This window comes from Stenella coeruleoalba (assembly GCF_951394435.1).
Source record: "Stenella coeruleoalba genome assembly, chromosome: 17".
In the NCBI taxonomy this organism is placed as follows: Eukaryota; Metazoa; Chordata; class Mammalia; order Artiodactyla; family Delphinidae; genus Stenella; species Stenella coeruleoalba.
This window is the reverse complement of record NC_137163.1, coordinates 33,156,504-33,182,069: the sequence shown is the minus strand read 5'-3', so window position 1 is coordinate 33,182,069 and position 25,566 is coordinate 33,156,504. Positions and strand designations below refer to the sequence as shown.

At 37.5% G+C, this 25,566-nt stretch overlaps 1 protein-coding gene across 1 annotated transcript in view; it reads right to left on the bottom strand.

The window, feature by feature from the left end:
• Positions 1–1,419: 1,419 nt before the first annotated feature.
• The window catches only part of AZIN1 (antizyme inhibitor 1), a 32,348-nt gene continuing 8,201 nt past the window's right edge, over positions 1,420–25,566 (bottom strand). The window contains exons 3-12 of the mRNA XM_079901958.1: positions 14,228–14,425; positions 12,054–12,227; positions 10,710–10,882; positions 8,918–9,052; positions 7,488–7,569; positions 7,060–7,134; positions 6,300–6,459; positions 4,816–4,931; positions 4,275–4,489; positions 1,420–3,728 (exon numbers count right to left, since the gene is read on the bottom strand). Coding sequence (XP_079758084.1) covers positions 3,617–3,728; positions 4,275–4,489; positions 4,816–4,931; positions 6,300–6,459; positions 7,060–7,134; positions 7,488–7,569; positions 8,918–9,052; positions 10,710–10,882; positions 12,054–12,227; positions 14,228–14,329 — 1,344 coding nt within the window. The 5' untranslated portion in view covers positions 14,330–14,425 and the 3' untranslated portion in view covers positions 1,420–3,616. The remainder of the gene's footprint in view (positions 3,729–4,274; positions 4,490–4,815; positions 4,932–6,299; positions 6,460–7,059; positions 7,135–7,487; positions 7,570–8,917; positions 9,053–10,709; positions 10,883–12,053; positions 12,228–14,227; positions 14,426–25,566) is intronic.

Below are 25,566 nucleotides of genomic sequence, written 5' to 3'. Positions count from 1 at the left end.
GGGAAGAGAGAGGTTAAAGTGTTGACAATAAAAAGGGGCCACTCAGGTTGAGTGGTGGTGACAGAAAAAAAAAGGAGTGGTGACAGAATTGTAAGCACAAGCGAACAGGATGAAGTCTGGCACCGTCATTTAGGAAAAACTCTAACTGGAATCTGGGGCTGAATCTAATAAGATCCTGCTGGTTTACCAAAGGATCTTTCTTCTCTTGCACTCTCATGCAACCCCCCCTTTTTTTTTTTTTTGCATTACACGGGCCTCTCACTGTTGTGGCCTCTCCCGTTGCGGAGCACAGGCTCCGGACGCGCAGGCTCAGTGGCCATGGCTCACGGGCCCAGCCGCTCCGCGGCACGTGGGATCTTCCCGGACCAGGGCACGAACCTGTGTCCCCTGCATCGGCAGGCGGACTCTCAACCACTGCGCCACCAGGGAAGCCCCAACCCCTTTTTTCTATTGCCAATACATGATCACTTCGTCTGTTAGCCAGCTGTGGATTAACTTTGCACTTTCCCATAATTGACCCAGTGCTAAATTTCTTCCTAATCCATCAACTACAAAGGGTTTTGACAAGCATAAGCGGTATTATGGTAGAATCAGGATTTCAAAGATTAAAATGGAACTGCTTTTGAAACTGAAGCCAATATAGGTATAGGTCATGGAATTCAGGAGTAAGAAAGATGGTGCTTACCTGCTCCAAGACAACACACAAAAGCTGGTAGCTTATCCCTTTAAGTAGGTAAAGATCAGCCTCCAGCAAAAGCTAGACTAGAACTAGTTTTTGTTTCTTACCCCTAGGCCAGGTTTCTTCCCCTGAAAGCCTGCATCTGCAAACACTTTATACCATACTTCTATCCCTACTTCAGGATGGATGGGGCAGGGATTAAAGTATTTGTAAGATTTATTCACAACTTGAATATGCAAGATTAAGATTTTTTTTTTTCTGATTTCATACTTTCAAGCCAATTAAGCAAGCATCCTTTACTACATTACTGCTCAAGTTGCTAATAACTACTGTGAGGAAATCAAGAGTAACTCCCCAAAAAGAGACAAAAAAACCCAAAAAAAACTGGTGTGGCTTTTTCAACCCAAATTTGCATTCAATATCAGCGCCCACATTTACTTGGAAGGAATATCTAGCTTAATTTATACAGAACTATTTAAGTATAAGTTTAAACCTGTTAGGAAGCTGGTGAATATGTGACCCAAAGAAAAATCTTTGGGCTCACATATATATTGGACTTTATCAAAGCCTTCAGTATTCCGTATGTAATATCCAGAATCATTTTACCAGATTCAATTTGTTACTATGTGATAAAGCAAGATTCTGAAAGAATGCTTACAAGTTAACACACAAAGCTGATATGTAAAATTACAAGTCTTTCACGACAGAAGCCAAAGCAAAGCAAAACTAAAATGTAAGGAGGAATAAAAACATTTTATCTGTGTATTCAGAATCACACACAAGTTACCTTTACAGTTCAATTTACTATATAGAAATCATTTGGGTTTTATAGTTTCAGTTAAATTCTGAACTGAGATTACAATAGTTTAAAAAAAATTGTTAACATTAATTATTTTAAGCAAACCAAATTGAAATACATAAGTTCAAACTTCAGATTTATGGCAAACAGTCTTCAAATACAACACAGATATTTCTTAAAGTTACCGTATCATTCATGTCTTACTTGCAACTCTGAGCTGTTATACACAGAATAGCTCTTCTATAAATATGGCAAAATCGACACGCCATGAAACTCAAAGTTGTATAGTCAGGCCAACGACTCAAAGTTGTACCATCTCTTAAAAGATTTGGCATTTCTGGACCAAAAAGCACAAGTAAAGAAGGTTAGGAACAATTCCTCCTCATTACAGTTAAAAAAAGTTGCATGGTAGCTTGGAATTTTGCATAAAACCCCACATTACATCTTGGAAAAGCCCAAAGGTAATTTAGATGACAACAGATTGGGGTCTTTTTTTTTTAATTAATAGGACCCACAAAATTCAAATGGGAATTAATCAAATCAAAAATATTAAGCACCTACTGGTTTAAGAGATTGAAATTTATTAGAGATTCATGATCAATTTCCTTCCACCTTGAAATCAAGGTGTAAAAACCAGCTATTAAGTGCATTCCAAACTTCTCCTATGTAGCACAGGTAGAATTTTCTGTCCATTGGCACCAAAGTGAAGTCACATTTCCTCTTGGTAGACAGAAATTCCACATCTGAACATAGAGTAAGTTAGGAAAAAATGACCCCTGTTGCTTATTACAATTGTGATTCTGAGATCTAGGATAACTAATATACTAGCAGTGAACAACGCAAATTCCTGGCAACAACTGTCATGTTAGTGACTCTAACTCACTTCCCCCAATCACCATAAAATTTTAGTATGAAAAGAATTAAAACTACACTAAGCTGAACAAATGGGAAATAACAAGAAGCTAAGTGAACAGCTAAAACAAAACAAACCCTAAGTCTGAAATCACTGCAATTGAGAAACTGAAAATAGGTGTGCTTCTCCCCACCCCACCTCACAATTTTCAATTTAAATAATATTCCGTGCAAAGGAGCATCAGGTTTCTGGATATAGATGTAGCCCTTCTTTAAGATTTAGTGCGCTGCAGTTTTCTGCAATTTTATTTCCCTCCCCCAAAGTTTTTTCAAGGTACTTAAGAGAATCTTCCATTTCAGTCAAAAGATTTGTGATTCAAAGATTTACTAAGGTACTCTATGCATTCTATCTGTACAGAAACACCTATTAATTATTACAATTGGTTTATGAAGGATTAACATTTTTGGTGTTAAAATTGTTAAACAACATGCTTACTGCACATCAACTCTCCATAATGAATCTCAACTTCACAATGATTTACCAAACATTTTACTTAAATTACTAATTAAATAACTGAAAAATGTACTGAGCCAAACTAAACTTAAATGGGCTATAAAGGAAAATAACCTTCTAAACAGTCCATATACACATCTATTTCAAAACTACCTTTGCTAGCTAGCCCCTTTCCCAAAGTTTTAGCCTGAAAAAACAGTAAAATCTACACAAAATTTTATTGCAATCATACAAGGGTTACATTAGGTCAAATACAACAAATACTATGATGCAATTGTACATTTATTAAACTACAGTTCAAAGCACAAATTTACACATTCTAAATACACTAAACGTATCTAATGAAATCACACTGGTCTTCCACTGACATTTGATATATCTGGGTGAAAGACATTAACTTTACAAGACTTTTTAAACACGAATCCTTAGTATAAAAACTGTGTACTTGTATGTAAACGGTTTAATGGGGAACCCAATTAATGGGCTTCCATCTCCACTAAGTCATCCATTTTGTTGCATATTTTATTTTAAACGCTTAAGGGGTGGGGCAAACTGGTAAGTTTAAATGTGGATACATTATCTTAATCTCCCAATTACCCCCAGTGAATTATAGGTGAGAGCTAATTTTGTCTGGTCCCAAACAGCTATTACTAGTAGTTTTTGTTTCCAAGAGAATTAACAGAATAAGATTGTTCAAATTTTTTCCACACTGGAATGTAGACCAGACAAGCTTAACCTGCAACTTCATATCTAAAAAAGCGTTAATGCCTGCTTAAGCTTCAGTGGAAAAGTTGTCTTCCTGGCTCAACTGAATGCAAGAAGGCACAAAGAAGAAGTTCTTCATCATTGTGTCTGAAGTAATTCCAGCATCTTGCATCTCATACCTACATAAGAAAAAAGAAAATGTGAATTTAAGGATAAAGAGCACACAACCACATAACAAATGGACAATGAAATAGGACTGTAAAATAAGTGGTCTTCCAATTACTCTTTTTTTTTTATATTTTCATTTATTTATTTGGTTGTGTTGGGTCTTCATTGCCGCACGCGGGCTTTCTCTAATTACATCAAGCAGGGGCTACTCTTCATTGCGGTGCGCGGGCTTCATTGCAGTGGTTTCTCTTGTTGCGGAGCTCAGGCTTTAGGCGTGCGGGCTTCAGTAGTTGTGGCACATGGGCTCAGCAGTTGTGGCTCACGGGCTCAGTAGCTCCGCAGCATGTGGGATCTTCCTGGACCAGGGCTCAAACCCGTGTCCCCTGCATTGGCAGGCGGACTCTTAACCACTGCGTCACCAGGCAAGTCCCCCAATTACTCTTAAAAGATCATTTTGCTATTACTTTTAAGTTGTGCGTTCATTACAGAATTAAAATTAGCAAACATTCTGTCACCTCAAATACCCAATCTGCTTTAAAACAAAAACAACATCTTACCAATCACTGTATGACATCATATAATAAATAGCTGGCCTCTGAAAATCATTAAAAGCAGATGGTTCATGGAAAGAATCTGCTCCCATATTATCAAAGATAAGCCAATCTCCCACATTCAGCTCAGGAAGAAGACAGTTTTCCACAATTTGATCAAGCTCATCACAGGATGGACCCCAAAGGCTGCTTGTAAACAGAGGCTCATCTTCCTTGTATTTCTGTAGGAGAAAAAAAGGTTGTTGTTTTGTTAGGTTTTTACTCAGGCAGGCACTGAATTTGAAGGTGGATAAGAGCATTTTTTCACTATCTCAGATCAAATGTGCCCCTGGAAGAAAGGCCTAGAACCAGCGGCAGTGATGCTCCTTAACTCTATCTAAGGAAGCAACTAAAGGAACTCAGCCAGAGATATGCAAATCCTCAAAAAAGGGGCAACCTTCCCCCATCCTAAAATATTTCTCCAAAAATTGGGATGTATCTTAAAAATAACAGCTCGTTCATAAACTGCCATATAAGCAGTTTTTATATTATATGTAATAAAACTTGCCTTGTGAACCTCTGGAATGGTATTTAAGTCCTCAGACAGTTTACTTGCAAAAGAACCATAAACACCATCGTTCATATAATACATGAAGGTTGGTTCATCACTTCCGGTTTTTCCTACTGAAATGAAACAGGAAAAGTAAAGATGAGTTTAGAGTAAAACATCTAAAAGGTGTATTAAAGTCTGAATTAGTATTTACAGAACTGACTTGTAGGTTTCACATTCCTCAAAACATAAACACCGATATATATATACTGACATACCTTAAAACTGTTAGCCTAAAATACTGAACACACTTCACAAAGGAGGATAACCAATGAAGACATGAAAAAAGTGCTCTACATCATTTGTCACCAGGTAAATGCAAATTAAAACTACACACTGAAATACCACCACCATACGCCTACTGAATGGATAAAATTTAAAACACTGACACCCCCCCCCCAAAAAGTCAGTAAAGGTGGGGAGCAACCAGAACTTGCATATATACATTGTCATTGGAGGGGCAAAATAGTAACACCATTCTGAAATCTTTGCAGACACCTACTCTGTGACCCAGCAATTCTATTCTTAATCATTTACCTAAGAGAAATGAAAAATGTCCACAATTCCAGTAGTACAAGAATGTAGTAATAGTTTTATTCTTTTTTTTTTTTTTTTGCGGTACGCGGGCCTCTCACTGTTGTGGCCTCTACCATTGCGGAGCACAGGCTCCGGACGCCCAGCCGCTCCGCGGCACGTGGGATCCTCCCGGACCGGGGCACGAACCTGTATCCCCTGCATCGGCAGGCGGACTCTTAACCACTGCGCCACCAGGGAAGCCCTAGTTTTATTCTTAATAGCCCAAAACTGGGAACAATCAAATAATCATCAGCAAGAGAATGGATACAATGAATATACAATGTATATTCATTCAGAAAATGGAATATTAATTGGCAATAAATGTAAAACAAAATGGTTCGGACATTATACTGAGCTGTCTTAAACAGAAGAATATATGTTATATGACCTCATTTATATGAAGTTCAAGAGCAGCCCAAACTAATCTATGGTGGAAAAATAATCAGAGTGATTATCTGGCAAAGGAACAAAACTGAGAAAAAACTTTAAGATACGAAAATTATTTGTAGCTTGATAGAGATGACAGTGTAAGCCTTCATTAACTTGTCAAATCATACATTTAAGACTGTACTGGTTCCTAAGGGGAATCAATCACGTGGGTAAGTTTATCTAAAATAAGCCTATCTCAACATCAGTATCAAGGAGAGTTGGATTCAGAAAGTCTTATTATGGAATGGGACCTTGGCTAGGGCATTTTGCAAAGCTCCCTAGCTGCTGCCTACTGATGGATGAAGACCACCCACAACTTTATAATCCATGAAATGTCCTACAGTAAATTTGTACCTGAGTAGTATCTGATAAACTCATCTTCGAACTAACTGGAATTACCTACTAACAGAAACAAAACTATAAACTTTTTAACTTACCTCCAGAGGAAAACTTATTTTCAACAACTTTCTTTGCAATGATATTAACTGCAAGTGTAAATGCAGAAGACACATAGTAGCTTCCGGGTTCAGAAATTATCTTAATGCCGGATCCTTCAGGAAAGTAGACATCCAACAAAGGGCTGATAACATGATTAACCTATGGATTTAAAACCCCACATTATGGTTTTAATATTGGATTAGATAATTCACAATATTAAGAGACTAATAGCTATTAAATTTTCTAGGAAAATTAAGTATTTGAATTATAGACCATGAAGCTTTGTGATAAAGCAGGCTTTGAAGTCATCAAAGTTTATTTTCTAACTATCATAATGGCATTAAAAAAAAAATTTTCTTAACTCCAATGGCAAATGGCTACTGGTGATTGTTTAAAGTCATGTCTCTATATTCAATCACTATCAATGAAGGAACAAAATTTCAAATCAGTTTCTATATATTAGGAAGGTGAGGAGTGGTGTGTATCTGGATAAAATAGCTCAAGCTCTCCAAGTTATGAATTCATCTGTGCCATCAAGTACTGAAAATAGAAACTTTCTGTGATAAAATTATGCTATAGAGTTTAAACTTTTCAAAGTTAAGCTATCTTCTCATTGCCTATTCATTTTCTTAGAATAAAATTTTAAACAATGTTACACCTTTAGTTGCTGCTGTAAAAACTCTCGTCTACAAATCTACCAGGTAAGCAGTAAAGAATGAGAGATTATTCCAGTATGTCCACCCACTGAACAAGGTTTACCTCTTCCAATTGAAATTCGGTTCCTGTGAAGCCTCCACCAATGTCTAACATGTTCATTGTGAAGCCAAATTCTCCCTAGAGATGTGGAGGGGGGAAAATCTTTAAATGCTTTTCCAAATTGTAATGCATATAGGGACATTTCAAAAAAAAAGGGAGGTAAATAATCTCTGTTCTGACCTTTAGTAAATTTCTTGCTTTCTACTAACAGAAGCAGATTCATTCAATGTTATATATATTGTCTTCCTGATGTTTCTGTATTATCTTTAGACATATGCAAGTAAATTACTATTTAATCCCTTCACACCCATTTTTTAAAATGTGCATGTCATAAAAAAGAATGAATGAGCGTACTTCAGAGGTAGAAAACCACTGAATCTCAGATAACATCCTGGCTTAAAATATCAAAATAATTTAAGGGAGAAACTTACAGCCATGTCAAATACACATCGAGCATCAGATAAAGCATGTACATATACTTGAGATTCTTTGCAAGCACTTGAAACATGAAATCTGAAAGAAATAAGAGTAATAAATTTGAAGCTGCTGCAAGTTTTAGAGGCCTTTCCTGTAAGTCCTTTCTCATTCACCATACTGACACAAAAAATATTCACATTAACCTTACCAAATATTTAAAGCATTAGAAGCATGAGCCTCTAATCATCCAAGTTACAATACCAGCCTTTTAGAAAAGTATTATCCAATATTAGGATAATACTGTAATTTTATAAACAATTTTTTATAAGTTATCAGTTATGCTTCATGACTATCAGATAGGGACATGCTTTTTATGCATATATGGTAAAGTAACAAGCATCACCCTACAAAACCTTTAATTTGAACGCACAATTTTATCTAAAAATATAAAAATGTATCTACTGTGAAATAAATACAAGTGAACATTAATTCAGCTGAGTAGTACTGATACTGGTTAGTATTCATTAACAGTGATACTTATCAATGATTCAGACTATTTAAATTTAAATAGGGAATTCCCTAGCGGTCCAGTGGTTAGGACTCCATGCTTCCACTGCAGGCGGCCCGGGTTCAATCCCTGGTTGAGGAACAAAGATCCCACAAACTGCATGGTGCAGCCAAAAAATAAAATAAAATAAATTGAATCGAAATATGGTTCTTTCTGTACCCTGACTGTGGCAGTGGTTACAAAAATATGTTAAAATTCATAGAAGAATATACCCCAAATCAATTTTCCCGTGTGTTAACAATAAAATTTAGCTGAACTATGAAAACTCTCCAATACTGTTGATATTATCAAGTATGGTAGATTTAAGCTTAACAGTGGTGATTCTTTATCCATCTTTATGAGCAATTTTAAAATTTGGAGCATTAAGCTGCTCCAAATTTGATTCAGATCATGGTTCTGAAACTATGATCAAAATCATTAACTCTCTGGGTCTTAGTTTCCTCACACAGAAAGCTGAGAGGGTAAAACAAAGTCTACTGATTTTTTGAAGTGCTCCTGAGGAATTAAAAAGAAGAGAAAAAGTCTTAGGATAGGAAAAAGAAAAAATGAAATGACATCTCCAACAACTTAGAAGCTGAATGCCATTTTGGTATTCATTAGAATTCTAGTAAATCCCTCCATTCAATTTAAAAAGAGGTGATTTACATTACTAGCTGAATTGTTATTTACTATTTTCTCTCTTTACTGGGTGAGGGGAAGGTACAGGTACAAAACAGTATGAAGGATAAGCATATTTAGTTGCTTTCCTGAACTAAGGGAAATGTGTGTATTAAACCCAAAGTTGAATCTATTAGAGTTCATGCAAATGAAATTCTAAATCAGTAACATAAAGACAAAGATTATCATCACAAAATGAAGTTTAAAACAAATACTCACTTAACCCCAATAATTTGGACATCAAGTTCCTTAGCACATTCCAAAAGATGCCTACAGTTCTTCAGGGTAGTGCCAAACTTCATGTTACCCTCTTCACCTCCAATATTATCTTCTGTTGCAATATGTAGTAAGACCCTAAGAGAAGGGGAAGATGATTGGGGCAGAGTTGGTTTACATCATCATCAGCACATGTGAAGCCTGAAGATTGTAGGAAGTGTGTTGATTATGTTGTCAGCGCTCCAAAATCCAGCGTCGGATGAATCAAGTGAACCTAATGAAAAACAATCCTGTATAGAGAAAAAACTAGCAATTAGGGCCTAAAGCATGAAGCTTACAAGGATGGGAATTTGGAAAACGCAGGAAGTTAAGACTCTGTTGTAGCATCAAGAGTCGGTTGGGCTCTGTAATGAAAGACATTACTTTCAAATCAAGTCCATCAGTCCATAAATCCACCTAGAAAGACTAAATTGAATAGCAATGCCATCGTTGTCTTTCAGTAAAAACGATCAGGGCTTTAAATGTTCCAAATTTCCTAAATTGTTCTAGTTAGCGAAACTTCTACCACTTATTCTGAACATTCCTCCCATTAATTTTGTACAACTAACAAAAAAATTAGGAAGTCCTAAGTTATTTTACGTATCTCAACAGCAGCCTTTTAGACTGCTGATTCAAATCTATTTGGTATCTCCTTCCAAACCACGCCAACCAAGGCAAAATGATCATGACTATCAGGCAATCTCCAAGTAATTACAAACCACTAAAAAAATGCAATTATACAAAAATGCTGTTTGTAAAAGCAAAATTATTCTACCTACAAGTAGAACCAGCTCTATCAAGAATATACCATTCCATTTATAATCTAATACAGTAAACACCCCAAATCAGGTCACAGAAAAGGAAGACTCCCCCACCACCACCCCCAGAAGACTTTTAAGAGAGACAAGCGGTTCCCTAGAACCACTTTATCAAAAAACTGGCCTTTATCAAAACAAAGGTTTTCAGAGTAATAAATCCTGTCAGGATACCTTTCTAAGAATACCATTAAAGTCAATAAGAAAATTATGAATACAAGGGAAATATGGATATGATACACATTTTCGGCAACATATAACATACACAATAACCTATTAAAAAGGAAACAATTTTGTACTAATATACTTTCAGTATATTGTAAAATCCTCTTGATATACCAATTCATGGCAATATTAATTTTGCCTTAAATTTTTTTGCTTTTAAAAAGTGAAGTTTTTAGTTAAAAAAGTAACTCTTGGGATGCATATAGGTACAAGTAAAAACATTAAACTTCCTGTTTGAGGAGAAGGGCCTTCAAGAAATCCCAGGAATCTATGGACTAGGCTCCTAAGACACTGACACAAAGGACAACCATTCAAGAAACCACATCTAAAAGGGCAGATTAAACCCTCAGCTAACCAGGAAAAAAAGCTGACCAAAACACATCCTGTTCCCAATATGACAAATAACTAGCATGGTTAATGTAATTGTGAGAATATAGCTGTGGCTCTAATTTGATTATCCTACCAACCAGATTCTCTTCCTTGAATTAAAGATTATAAATTCATATCCCAAAATGCCCTTATCTCATTCCAGCTCCACAGGAAGGATCAGAAGTAGCCAATAAAATGCTAGTAGCATTTTCCATAAAGGAACTTGAAATAAGTCACAGTAATCACAACATATACCACTGCTCTACATAAATGCCCCCTTTTCCCAGGCTAAAGACAACCCCAAACCCTAGGTAATAATAGTCCCATGTACCTAGTTTTACACTTACTTGGCATTTGGGTGATTACGTGCAATTTTCTTCAATTCGACTTCATTGTCACATGTCATGATATTCACTCCAACTTTTGCTGCATACTTTATTTGAGACACTTGCTTGCAAGGACTTATGTAAATGATGTTTTCTGGAGATACACCCAATTCTTGCACTAAAGCCATTTCAGTCTAAAAACAGATTTTAAACAGTGTCATCTAAAAGGCAAGCTTTCTATTACTTTTCAATCACTACCCCATACCTTTATTTTTGGGTTAAATTCAAATTACATAAGGTTAAATTAGGATTATGTATGTCATAGTTCAGATTCCGGTAATGCTTACCATACTGTAGTACTCTGTTAAAAACCTTTTAAAAAGGTATACAGGGACTTCCCTGGTGGTGCAGCGGTTAAGAATCCACCTGCCAATGCAGGGGACACAGGTTCGAGCCTTGGTCCGGGAAGATCCCACAAGCTGCGGAGCAACTAAGCCTGTGCACCACAACCACTGAGCCTGCACCGTAGAGCCCGCAAGCCACAACTACAACTACTGAAGCCTGTACGCCCAGGCCCATGCTCCGCAATGAACAGAAGCCACCACAATGAGAAGCCTGCACACCACAACAAAGAGCAGCCCCTGCTTGCACTAGAGAAAGCCCACATGCAGCAACAAAGACCCAAAGCAGCCAAAAAATAAAATTAAAATTAAATACTGATCCTATTTTTTTTTAAAAAGGTATACAGGCATATCTCATTTTATTGCACTTTGCAGATACTGCATTTTTACAATTGAAGATTTGTGGCAACCATGTGTTGAGCAAGTCTACTGGCACCATTTTTTCAACAGCATTATTTTATTTGATGTATGTACATTATATTTTAGACATAATGCTATTGCACACTTAATAGACCACAATATAGTATAAACTAACTTTTATATGGACTGAGAAACCAAAATATTCATGTGACTTACTTTATTGCAGTGGTCTAGAATACAATCTGCAGTACCTCTGAGGTACGCCTGTAATTACCATCAGAGAAATCTCATAGTTTAGGATATTATCTTGCTGTCATAAGAAGTAATTTGGTCAAGTTAGCTCTAGGCTAAAAATGAGGAATAACAGTTTTTGATTAAAGAAAAATAAAGCTTATAAAATCTCATCTCACTGAAACGTTCCTTGAAAGGTACACTTGAAAGTTTGTAAATTTCCAATATTAAACTGCAAATTTAAACAAGAGTTAGGAAACACATTCAAAAGTCAAAACTTCCTTGCAACTGTTCTCCTACTGCTGTGGGTCACCAAAAATTAGTCAATTTTAAAATGTTGCAGTTTAGTAATAAAGTAATGAAAATGACTTACTTTATTGGAACAAGCAAATCCAGTTCCAAGAGCTGCCAGAATCTCAAGTACAGCTGGAGTGGAGTTGCACTTTACTGTGTAGAATGGCTTTATCTGAGCCACTATGTTCTGCCACTGACTGTGTTTCTTCACAATCTTTCCAAGATCTCCCACAAAAAATGCATTTTTCCCTGTCTATTATGGTTATGAAAAAGAAAAACATAAACTATAGAAAACAGAGTATCATAAATAGGAAATAACTCCCTTTTCCTCCACAAATGAGCCAAAATAAACATTTACATACTACCACACTTAAGGCTTGTTTCTTTTTAAATTTGACTCTGTGCTGTGCTATGCTATGCTGGTATAGAAAATATTCTCTTCGATAAAAAAAAATGTATCAATTATAGTAACTTTCTACTTCAGAATTGACTCAATTTTACTTTTGGGGAGTGGAGGGGAAGGAGACTACCTATTTCCTTCCATGCTTTCCTTAACCGTTTAAAATAAACCTACTTTAGCAGTATACAATCTAATTTCCTAATACGGTAAGTAGAATGAGGAAACCTAAACAAAAAGCTGTATCTCCATTATGAATTTCACTTAAAGACAGTAAAACAAGGAAACAAAAGAAACCAATTTTTAAGGAGATAAAGTTGGTAGTTTGTGTGCATATAGGTGGCAAACTTGAATTTAAAAATACAGAAGTACACTAAATGTCAGATAAATCTGAGTAAGGATATTCCTCCCTCAAAAGAAAGAAAACTGGGGGATTTCCCGGGAGGTCCAGTGGTTCGGACTTGCGCTTTCACTGTTGTGGCCTGGGTTCAATCCCTGGTTGGAGAACTAAGATCCCACAAACCACATAGCGTGACACAAACGAACAAACAGATTTTAATTAGGGATTGGGAGAGATGTGTAATGATTTCAAAGTTGGGGCTACTCTAGGGGTAGAGAGATGACTATGCATGTCATCCAGAGCATAAATTACCCAATGTTAGATGGAAGACAAAATAATCTTATTAAAAACATACAACATCCAAATATTGTTTGAAAAGCCATGAAGCTATTACTGTTTTCTATAGTCCACATTATTTGAAGATATACATTACTGGAACATACTGACCAAGAAACAGACACGACCAGAAATTATGGGTTACGGGTGGCACATATAGGACAGTTGTACTGAAGTTACCCCATCCTTAAAAAACATGCTGCCATCCCCAGGAAGTGTGTTGTAAAAGTGACTAAGACTAGTGACATCAGAGAATTAACTGTAGAATGACTTAGCTATAGAACAGACTGAACGGTAGGACAAGCGTCACTCTTCCTCACCCCCCAAAAAGAATTCTGATGGCAGAAGAGAGAAATAACAGGATTTTGCTGGTGTGTGAGAAGACTTAAGCACGTTTGTAAAGGTCAAGAGAAGAAGAAAGTTTTTTGGATATCCTATTACTGAACACCAGTAACACAAAAACAATTCTTCGAATTTGGGGAATATGGGAAATTAGCTTCAACAAAAATTCTATCAGTAAGGCAGTAAACAAAATTTTTCTATCAGTAAGTACGAAACAAAAATGATCTTAAGTAGCAATAAATATGATTCTATAGAAATTGACACTTGGGCAGTGGAGAGTAAGCATTCAGTATAAATTCTCATTCAACATACACAACCAAGATTATCTGAAATATAAATTAAAATCTACGGAAGTACACAGTTGAGAAAAATGGGTAAGAAGCCATGTACTGATTAAGTGGATAGCTGGCAACATATCAAGAAAATAAAAGAACATACAGGTCTTCCCTGGTGGCACAGTGGTTGAGAGTCCGCCTGCTGATGCAGGGGGAAGATCCCACATGCCGCGGAGCGGCTGGGCCCGTGAGCCATGGCCGCTGAGCCTGCGCGTCCGGAGCCTGTGCTCTGCAATGGGAGAGGACCGTGTACCACACACACAAAAAACAAAACAGGTGCTATAAAGCACAGAAGAGAAAGGGCTGTCCGGAAGCATTTTTTTTTTTTAATGTGAGCTAGAAAGAAAATCTCATCACTTCTCAAGGGGAACTGGGGTTGTCAAGTCAAGACAACCTGGAACAAAGTACTTTTATTATATTAAGACCTTGGAAACAAAGCACTGATGCTTCAGATTTCAGAAATTTATAACACTGTTTTCAGAAATGTGAGATGACACACTTACCAGGGTATGTTCATAAACATAGTTATCAATAACATTTCCAAGGTTTGTTCCTTCATCCAACAGGCCAACGGAGTAGTTTGCATCGTCAATAAATCCTTTCATCTCAGCCGTATTCCACAAAGCCGAAAGTCATAAACCAGGAAAAACAAGAGACGGGCCACCAAGCCTTACGTCTGGGTCCTTAGAATATGCAACAAACTGTCAAAATAGAAGTTATTTCCAAGTCTGTATTATTTCATTAGTCAAACCTAATGTATGAGTTGTCAATGAGAGTGTGTTAATAAGAAGTACCCAATTCAGTGAAGAATCTGTGATCACTTAACACTTTCAGAAATACTAGATCACTAATATCCTTTCCTTTAGTGCCCATTTTAAAGCAAATAAATGTGAATTTATACATTAAAAAAATAAGCTTAATATGACAATTTCTTGAGAAGGTAATTGACACATATGCACAAAATATTACAAGTAAACATGGTCACCTCACATACAGAGTTGCAGAGCCAGTCTGTTTTATTCATCTTGTTTCGTGATTCCTCCATCACACAGACAATTTTACTCATTTTAAGTAAAGAAAGCTAGCGGAATAAATGTCTGCAGCTAAGAAATCAAAATAGTCTGAACTTCAATACACTGCCAGCCACATAACAGTGTGCTACCAGGTAACTGCAGATAAACGTCTTCTAAGTAGAATTCTAGAGTAGGTGATGTGTAAATATCAACAATAGGAATGAGTGAAAGTGGAGGCCAACTTTAGGGGACAATCTGTAGTTTTGATACACACTATCTAGATCCCACCACAAGCTAAAATGGACTAGTTAAATCAAGTTAACAATGTTAAGTCTCTTATGAGGTGAGCTGATTGGTGAAAATGTTACTGGACTACAAGTCAGAAGACCTAGTCCTGGCTGTGTCATTTAATAGCTGCGCAATCTGAGGTCAACTTCAGTTAACTACCTTAAGTACTTCCTCAAAAGATGGTTGTAAAAAAATTAAAATCGCTTGTTTAAGTGTTGACTCGGAAGAGCTAAAATTAAGTCACCAACTGCCAGAAATACAAAAATGCCATCATAATTTGAAACTAGGCATAAGCTAGGAACCTATTATACATCCTAAACCATTTATTTACTAAGAACTCTGATTTTTAAAAGGGCATCAGACTAAATCCAACCCCTCCCCAATCAAATAAAGTTTTCCCTCTTTCTCCAAATCACCCACTGTCCTCTGGAGCGGCACACACAATAAGTTTATGTTCTTTGCTGAACTCACTGATCCTTACATTACTTTAGGCAAAGATTTATTTTAATATAAAGTCCATAAACAAAACAAGTCCTCTAGACAGGATGCTACTCATTGCCTGGGACTGATTTCTGGTTGCCACATTAACTATAACGGACATAGACCAGCTCTTGGCAACCTATTTTAAAACCTGCACAGCTTTTCCTACATCCTTGATTGCCCCCTTTCCTTTCCCCTCTCCCTGCTCTATGCAAGAGTTCACCATGGGTGACGGCCCTTGTCCTAAAAATATACTCCATTTCAATGGTTCTCAAAAGTGTCGGCTTTCACGGAGCAACTAAGCCCATGCGCCACAACTACTGAGCCTGCGCTCTAGAGCCCACGAACTACAACTACTGAAGCCCATGTGCCTAGAGCCCATGCTCCACAACAAGAGAAGCCACTGCAATGAGAAGCCCGCGCATCACAACAGAGTAGCTCCCGCTCACCACACTAGAGAAAAGCCCACGTGCAGCAACAAAGACCCAATGCAGCCCAAAATAAATAAATTAAATAAATAAATTTTTTTAAAAAGTGTCGGCTTTTTGGTTGTACCAAAACAAACTCATCAATAAGCCAGAGCATTAGTCAAATTTCATAAAATACAAGCAGTATTTTAAAAATGACAATTTTATTTCCAAGAACTCAACTACATTCAGTTTAGCTGAGCAAATCTCTTAGATTATGATACCAGAAATGATTTAAATCTGTACCCAGAAAGTACACATTTTAGGCTTGAGGATACATGTTTATTTTAAGCAATGTAAGACCAGCTGGAACATCAATTTTAGAGGGATATTCAACTATGCACTAAAGCAACAGAACAGATAAAACCTACTCATTCAAAAAGATCAATTATTCTATTAATGATGAAAAATACTTAATCAAGATCTTTAGCCTAGTATTTCCACTCATGAGACTCTATGCAGTATTTACCTGGGAACCTTGAGTTATCAATTACTGACCATCACAGGCAACTGCTACCAAATGTAAAGTCTAGCTTTTAAAGCCAGGACAAGATGAACCTCAATTTCCTACATCTAGTGTTTACAAGAAGGCTAATTTTCCTCTAACATCAGGATCCTAAACAGCTGCACAAACATCAGGCCCATTCAATCCAGTCTTACCTGCTGAATGCCCACATTCTTCAGAAATTTTTCTAGATTAAGTAAGGTTATGGTCATAGGGATAGGAAATTTTTTCCAACTATTTTTTCTTTTTCTTTTTTTCCTAAAAATACATATTTAATTCTCATAATATTATTCACAGAGTTCTTGGCAGAGATGAATTTTGAGGTTCATGTTGTCTCTCTTTCAGTCCCCAAAGCTCTGTTTTGAGTTCTCCAGGCTTTGGTGGAATTTCAGGTATTGTCAGGTCTGGCCAGTAGTACCGGTGCACCACCTCTGCGCCGGCGCACATTGCCAGGAGGCTGGCAGGGAACATCTTCAGGTAGGACGTCCAGGACACGCCCGCGGGCATGGTCGGCAGGCTCGAGCTGCACTGGCACTCGGAAGCAGGTCAGGGGACAGTTGAAGGGCGCTCTGGAGATGGAGCGGGCGGCCGCTCCAACTATTTTCAAACTATAAAATCTACAGATTCAACTCTCACTGCCTGCTAAACTAGCTTAAATCTAAAAGCAGACATTTTTTATAAGTGTGCCAAGTACTTATACAATATTCTCTTAACCTTTAAAACCACTATGACAGGGACTTACCTGGTGGCGCAGTGGTTAAGAATCCGCCTGCCCATGCAGGGGACACGGGTTCAAAGCGTGGTCCGGGAAGATCCCACACGCCGCGGAGCAACTAAGCCCACACACCTAGAGCTCGTGCCCCGCAGCGAGAGAAGCCACCCCCACTGAGAAGCCCCCGGCTCGCCGCAACTCACAACTCTCGAGAAAGCCTGCGCAAAGCCTGCGCGTAGCAACGAAGACCCAATGCAGCCAAAAATAAATAAATGAATAAATATTAAAAAAAACCCCACTATGACAGTATTATTCTGTTTTACAGATGAAGACACCGAGGCACAGAACTAACTAGGCTAGCTCTAGAGATGCTAATGATCAAATTAACAGGCATACCTTGGAGGTTCAGTTCCAAACCACTGTAATAAAGTGAGTATTGCATTAACGCGAGTCACACAAACTTTTCAGTTTCCCAGTTCCTATAAAAGTTATGCTTACACTATCCTCTAGTCTATTAGGTGTGAAAAAAAACCCAAAAACCCCACACACACCGAAATAACACAAACAATGTATATACCTTAACTAAAAAATAATGCTGTTGGAAAAATGGCACCAATAGACTTGCTCAAAGCAAGGTCACCACAAACCTTTAGTCTGTGAAAAATGCCGTATTTGCCAAGCGCAATAAAACGAGGTATGCCTGTCTGTTAAAAGGAAAACTCTGTCTCCCCAGCAGTCCCGTTCCTAGAAAACATGGGATCCCTCTTTTGGAAACCAAACACAACTCTCAGTCTCTTTGATAGACTAAATGACACCCCCATAATCAATTAACCATTTCTCAGACATATAAATTCCCATAGTTCCTAAACCTCTGTATAATAAAGTTTATTCACATGTGGTACCAAAACATCCTATCATGCCTTCTCATAGCCTTTCAAACCTTTCTTTATGACTAGTTTCTACATTTCAACCTTGCTCCTTCTATATCTTTTGTCTAAAGCTCTCAGGTAAACTCTAAATTTGAATTTTTCTTTCTTTTCCATTCATCTTATCAACAGTTTACATGCAATAATGTACACCCACGCTTTGACTAATGTATACACCATTGTAACCAGCACTACCATAAAGATAAATTTCTTCATGTCCCTTTTGTCCACCTCAGGCAACCATTTTTATCTGCTTTCTGTCACTACAGACTTTTGTGAAGTGGAATAATTTTAAACAGTAAAGGCCAAACTAAAACAGCTGACAAATAAATGTACTACCAACATGAATAAAGATATGTTAAAGCATGCCCTGCTCTAAAGGAAAGATTGAGAGTACATTAGAGTGGATATATTACCATCACTGAAATGGAACTCTGACTTCTGAAGTAACCATAGGGTTAGTTTACCAATCCTTAGCTTACTCACGAAAGGACTGTGACAGAAAAAATAAAATAAAATCTGCTATATTGGCAGGACCTGACAAAAAGGATTTTGGGACCAACACACCTGAAACAACTAAGACAGATGTAAACGTAGAACTTTTTTACTTCCGTAATTATACCAAGCACTGCAATAATAGTTGATTAAAACCAATACTAATAACGTCTATACATAAAAGATGGTAAATGTTGAGATAAGTGAGCTCTATCTCGGCTTATCTTCTCAGATGCTCCCTAAGAAGATCTTAAGATTTCCATAATTTCCTAGCCCAGAGTAGGTGCTGAGAAAAGATGGACAAAGGACAATTCTAAGAATGGGGAGTTCTGAAACTTAAGCGTTGTGGTGATGACAGGAAAGAACTCCCTGAAGTGTGTTGAAAAGGAGGTCCATCTTTCACATCCTTAAAAGGAGCCCAAAACCTTGATATACAAGTGACCCACATGTAAATGCAAAGCTCAACTGTCAGTTAAAAACTAAAAGCTATGCCCAGGAAAAACTAATTCCTCAAAAGAATCCACAAAACACAAAGACCTTCAGGAAAGAGGGTTTCTAACACATTTTGAGCCACAAACCCTGTGCTCAAATGAAATGTTCACTTGGAAGCCCAGTATTTCCAACAATTGAAAAGGCTTAAGTTGGTGGCTAAGCATAGACTATTCTTAAGTCTTTCCTACACCCGATCTCACTGAAAGAGTCCTAAAAGCAGTTCATAACCATACCCTCAGAAGCCTATGCTTGCAATTTTCTTAACATGTGAGCAAAAATACTTTAAAGTTTCACTGTTGCAAAAAGGTTCATGTTCTACATTTCTGCTTTACAAGGCACTAAAGTAAAGAAATATTTGAGTAAAATGTTTTCAAGAGGCATTTAAAGTTACTTGGTGGTAATGTTAAACCAAAAATCTGACACACAGCATGTCCTAGGGAGTCAGAATGAAAATAAGTGTGCATGTGTTGGGGGTGAGCAGAGTTTATACTGTATGCCAGATCCACCAAGTTAATCCACATCACAGGGAATTTCCAGGGATCTCTCCATTAAGAATCAGACTCAGGGAATTCACCTGGTGGTCCAGTGGTTAGGACTCTGCACTTCCACTGTAGGGGGCCCATGTTCAATCCCTGGCTGGGGAACTAAGATCCTGCAAAGTGCTCCGGCCAAAAAAAGGAATGCAGCAGACTCAAACCCAAATGATGCCAAACTTCCCCCATGTTCCAATCTAATCCTGGTTATAATTCCCAACGGACACTGCACCATTCTTTTTTTTTAAAGGTGTATAAATCAGAAACAGGACTGATTTATTGGTTCCAACATGTTATAGACCACTACATACTACAGTCTAGTGTTGCTGGACATTGACTTATTTAAATTAAACTTAAAAGAGCAAATCCATTTTTAATAAAAGCTCCCAAGTTTATTTCTATCAATAGACACTAAAATGTGTTCTCTACTCACAAGAGCCTTTGAGCTATTTTCAAAACCAAACACCTAAATATACGGTGAAAGAAAGCTCAGCTTATTTTACACTAATACAACTGCTGCAATCACAATACTATGTTTATAAACGAAATAATTTCCTCTTGGACATCATAGCTGGGAAGAAAAGAGCATGTTTAACATTCCTTATTTACACCTTCATATTGGTGTTTTTGGATAATACATTTTTCAGGAAGAGCTGCCAAGGAAGGAAAAGGCTCCCAAGAACCACACACTGCTCCCTGGAGTCTTTCATGAGGTCATGAGTCCTCATGTCATCGAGAGGGTAGCTCCAAGAGGAGTGGTTGCAGCAGCTGGGCACTTGCCTTGTTACACACCTGCTACAAAGGCTTCTACAGTTGATTGTACTTCAGAAGAAACTGATACATCTCTCAAATAATCACAAGATAATTCTGGCAGCAACAGCCCACTTGACACCAAGCTGGATGAATATGAGTCTTGGATTTCTGAAGTGAAGACCTCCCTGGAAGTAGAACAGGGAGAGCTGAAAGTTTGAGAGTACTGTTTCAGAGACATCTAAGCAGGAAATCCAACCTTAACACATGACCAGTTTTCTAAAAGGAATTTTACTCATTAAAAATGAGAACTTAAGATATTTTGAAATTTACACTACTACTATTATTCTGAAGAAGCCTAAGGGTATTTCTACCTTTATTATTATTATTATTTTTTTACATCTTTATTGGAGTATAATTGCTTTACAATAGTGTGTTAGTTTCTGCTTTATAACAAAGTGAATCAGTTATACATATGTTCCCATATCTCTTCCCTCTTACGTCTCCCTCCCTCCCACCCTCCCTATCCCACCCCTCCAGGCGGTCACAAAGCACCGAGCTGATCTCCCGGTTCTATGCGGCTGCTTCCCACTAGCTATCTACCTTACGTTTGGTAGTGTATGTATGTCCATGCCTCTCTCTCGCTTTGTCACAGCTTACCCTTCCCCCTCCCCATATCCTCAAGTCCATTCCCTAGTAGGTCTGTGTCTTTATTCCTGTCTTACCCCTAGGTTCCTCGTGACATTTTTTTTCTTAAATTCCATATATATGTGTTAGCATATGGTATTTGTCTTTCTCTTTCTGACTTACTTCACTCTGTATGACAGACTCTAGGTCTATCCACCTCATTACAAATAGCTCAATTTCGTTTCTTTTTATGGCTGAGTAATATTCCATTGTATATATACGCCACATCTTCTTTATCCATTCATCCGATGATGGACACTTAGGTTGTTTCCATCTCTGGGCTATTGTAAATAGAGCTGCAATGAACACTTTGGTACATGACTCTCCCTGAATTATGGCTTTCCCAGGGTACATGCCCAGCAGTGGGACTGCTGGGCCACATGGTAGTTCCACCTGTAGTTTTCTAATCTACCTTTATTATTACTTTTACATAGGCATTTGATGACTTAGCACTCAGCTCACAGCTTTAAAAATAGACACAATGGGGGAAAAAAAAATAGACACAATGCTGTCAAAGTCACCTCTGCATTCTACATCCCACAGAAAAATGTTACTTACCACAGAGAATACCTTTGGAAATAATCGGCCAGAAGGGATGACACTGGTACTACAAACATGAGGTCTGGAGCACGCCTCCAGGAAGGCAGTTCCAGGAAGCTACGTATCAGAACTAGTAGGTAGAAGTTCCAATAAATTGTGTGATCATAAGACCATATGAACTTTTGCCATGTTGGACCAAAAGTGATGGATAACAACAACAGCCTACACTGAGTACTTAGGATCATCAGGACAGGGGTTGCTTTAATTGACAGCAAGAGGAAAGCCAATAATGGCAATAAACACCCTTAAGTTTATTTTTCAGCTGATAAGGTTGAAAAAAACTAACTCTAGAGGAAGAACACTAAAGGTGACTGCTGACGAATTATTTTAAAAAAAACAGACAAGAACAAGAATGAATAGGAAATACATAAAGGTGGGGGGAATCCTAAAGGAAATGAGCCCAACAGGGTAAGTTTGAAATGCTTGGGTAAAGGCTGCCCAATGAAATGCCTCACATTAAACTCTAAAATACATCTAAATGAGAAAATGGAAATACAGGATTTTCATAGCAATATACTTTTGCAAGTGAACTTGACAAGATTAGGCTCTCTTAAAAAATGTGTCTTGACTATCTGATGTGAAGACTAAATTTCTTCTGGAGCAAGTATGTACCTGTACATAAGTGAAATATGTAAATCCCTATGGTGATAAAAATGTAGTAACATTACAGATAACTATTATAATGCAACATGAATAGCAGCAAATACATAACCATATTATTTCAAGCTTTCTAGTTTTCCTGGTGCAGCACAGGAAATAACCTTTTAAATAAATGCACTTAACTACTATTTTGATTACCCTAGGGCAGATCTCATTGCCACCTCACCAAGAGGAAAATTTATTTTTATTATATAAAGCATGTGTCCATTACAATGACTGCAGTAAACACCAGGTTAAGGAAGACTGAATACCTCAGAAGCCCCTAAACATCTTTACAGGTAGCAGTGGTCGCATCTCCTTTAGAATAAGCATGTTCAGACTTTTCCAATCATCATTCCCTTGTTATTTAATCTTTTTATTCCTCTATCTGCCCTCTAAAACATCGGCTTTACTGGTTTTGAACCATGAATGGAGTCACTGTTGTTTTCCTACTATGACGTCTTTTGCTCAACTTTATAATTTCAATTCCTTCACACAGATAGATGGGACTGGAGTCCCATCTATTAATTTTCATTGCTGTGTACTATTCTTTGTAGATGTACAACATTTATTTATCCAAAGAGGACCTATAGGTTGTCCCATTTTTTTTGCTATATTGTTTATAAACACCATAATATAATTTCTTGCTGTTATTTATGTACCCAAGGGGAACACTGCTCAAGTTGTGGTCTGCAAACTAGCTGATCCACAAATGAAGAACCAAGCAGTGTGCTACAGTCTAGGGCCACATACCTGGGAGTAGAAACTGCTGTTATTAGTGAAAAATTGTTTTTAAGGGCTTCCCTGGTGGCGCAGTGGTTGGGAGTCCACCTGCTGATGCAGGGGACACGGGTTCGTGCCCCGGTCCGGGAGGATCCCACGTGCCGCGGAGCGGCTGGGCATCCGGAGCCTGTGCTCCGCAATGGTAGAGGCCACAACAGTGAGAGGCCCGCGTACCGCAAAAAAAAAAAAAAAAAAAAATTGTTTTTAAGCCTTTTGCTCATTTCCCTACATGTTTTTTGCTTTTTCTTATTGACCTGTAAGAGCTCTTCATGAATTCGGGATAGCAAGTATCTCTCATTTTGAGTTTTATTTATTTTGCTATAGTATCCATGTTCAACATACTAGGATATCCCATCCTACTCTTGGTCATGCCAAATATAACATGCCAACCATGCTGAACCTAGATGATGAACTAAGGAGAGACTATACTTATTTAGGAGCTCTTTATAAACTGGGCACCACAGTATCTTTGCAGTAAAAAACAAAAAATAGGGAATTCCCGGGCAGTCCAGTGGTTAGGACTCCATGCCTCCACTGCAGGGGGCCAGGGTTCGTTCCTGGTTGGGGAACAAAGATCCCACAAGCCACCCCCCGCCAAAAGAAAGAAACAGATCAAAAATAATCTGAAGTCATATATTCAACGTAAACCTAATATTAAGTTCAGTCTGTATGAGCACATGAAGTATAGCAGGGAGCTGGATCTTAAGAACATGCTGGGCAACTAAAGAATTCAACTAGAATATAAAACTGAAAAGCCCCTACTGTCAAGAACAGTTTATTAGACAAACCTAAGGAGAAAGAAGAGAATGTGTAATTCTTATGGTTCTTATTAATAGATATTTTAAGATTAATATGGCTAATACCACTCACATTCACAGTAACAATTATCCTAGAGTGATGCTGTCCAACAGAACTTTCTATGATGATTGAAACATTCTTTGTCACTGTCCAAAACAATAGCCATTAGCCACATATAATTCCCAAGCATTCAAAATGTGCCCAAGTAACTGAACAGCTGAATTTTTAATGTTATTTGATTTGAATTCTTTAAATTTATATAGCTACCTGGCTAGTGGCTACTGTACTGAACAGAGCAGTTCTAGAGAATGCTGTCTTCATAAAAAATTTTAAACTTCTAAGGATCAAGTCCACACACATCACAGATAAAAAAACAAGAACAAAAACCATGGTACCCCCAAATAATTTTGCTCAAGGTAACAAAGATCAATTCACAAGTTTACAAAACTAGACAGTAAAGGAAAGAAAGGTCAAAACTCCACACCAAGTAAATCCTAGAGAAATGAAATGTGTGCTTACATAAGATAATGAAGAAAGGTGGAAAAGTTTAGAGCAGAGCATCCCGAAAGGGTTTTATCATCTTGACTCCTGCTGCAACTCACTCAGTTACAGGCATTTAAGACCTCATGGTGGCTGGGTATGGTTTGGGCAGGCTGAACTTCATCAGCCTAATCCTTGCAACTCAGTACGCTGCACAAATATTTTCTACTTATGCCATAATATTCTTCACATTATTCCCTAGATTAGAAAAAAGGATGGCCAAATCTTTGTTTCAGTTAGGTTGTGACAAACTGCTTCAGTGTGCACGGATGGCCCTGGAATGGAGGTGAAGGACAAAATCATCTGTGTCTTCTAGGCCTTACCAACACGATGGCATTGCACTTGCAACGGCCTCCTTAGGCCGGTCTGAATAATGGCCAGCCTAAATCTGCAGCCTACCACTTACCTAGATTTTATAGCTTATGACGTACAGTTTACACAATACCTTATTTACTCCTAATCAGAAGAATTAAGTGTCTCTAAATGCTTTTTTGAGGGCAGAGAAGAAAAACCCCAAACTCAAAAACTCTGAATTTAAGACCAAAGGGAGTGTAATGGAATACACAGATTGGTAGTGACTATTAACTTTCTCAGCTCACTATCTTCTGTAATAAATGCAAGAACAATTTTATTCCCTTTAAAAATGGTCTACACTGCTTTCTAATCTATTTGGCCCCCCTAGAAAAGCCTAAATTTGCCTGAAGAAAGAATACCATGTCCCCCAAACCGTTTTACCCATTAACATCCTATTACTCCCATTGGGCTTCTACAGAATGCTTTTTTGCTATTTTACACAAGCAATGAGGCACCACTGAATACTACTTTTTGCATGCCAAGGGGATACACATACTTTAAAAACTGGTCCCTAAATCTGTGTATTTTCAATGATAGTTTTATTTGTCTTCATGGTCAAAGAGCACCAAAAACCATTAATAAAAGTTCTGTGAATTTGCTTACATCACAGAATCTTTAAATTACCAAATATTGGTAATTTAAATATTTAAAATTTTAAACAAAATTTGTCCATTTAGACAAATCAATTAATTGAATCCCTTTTCTATTCTTAGAAACAAAACATTAAAAGTTATATGTTAATAATTAACTTAATCTGACGTCATCACTAGATCTGCTAAT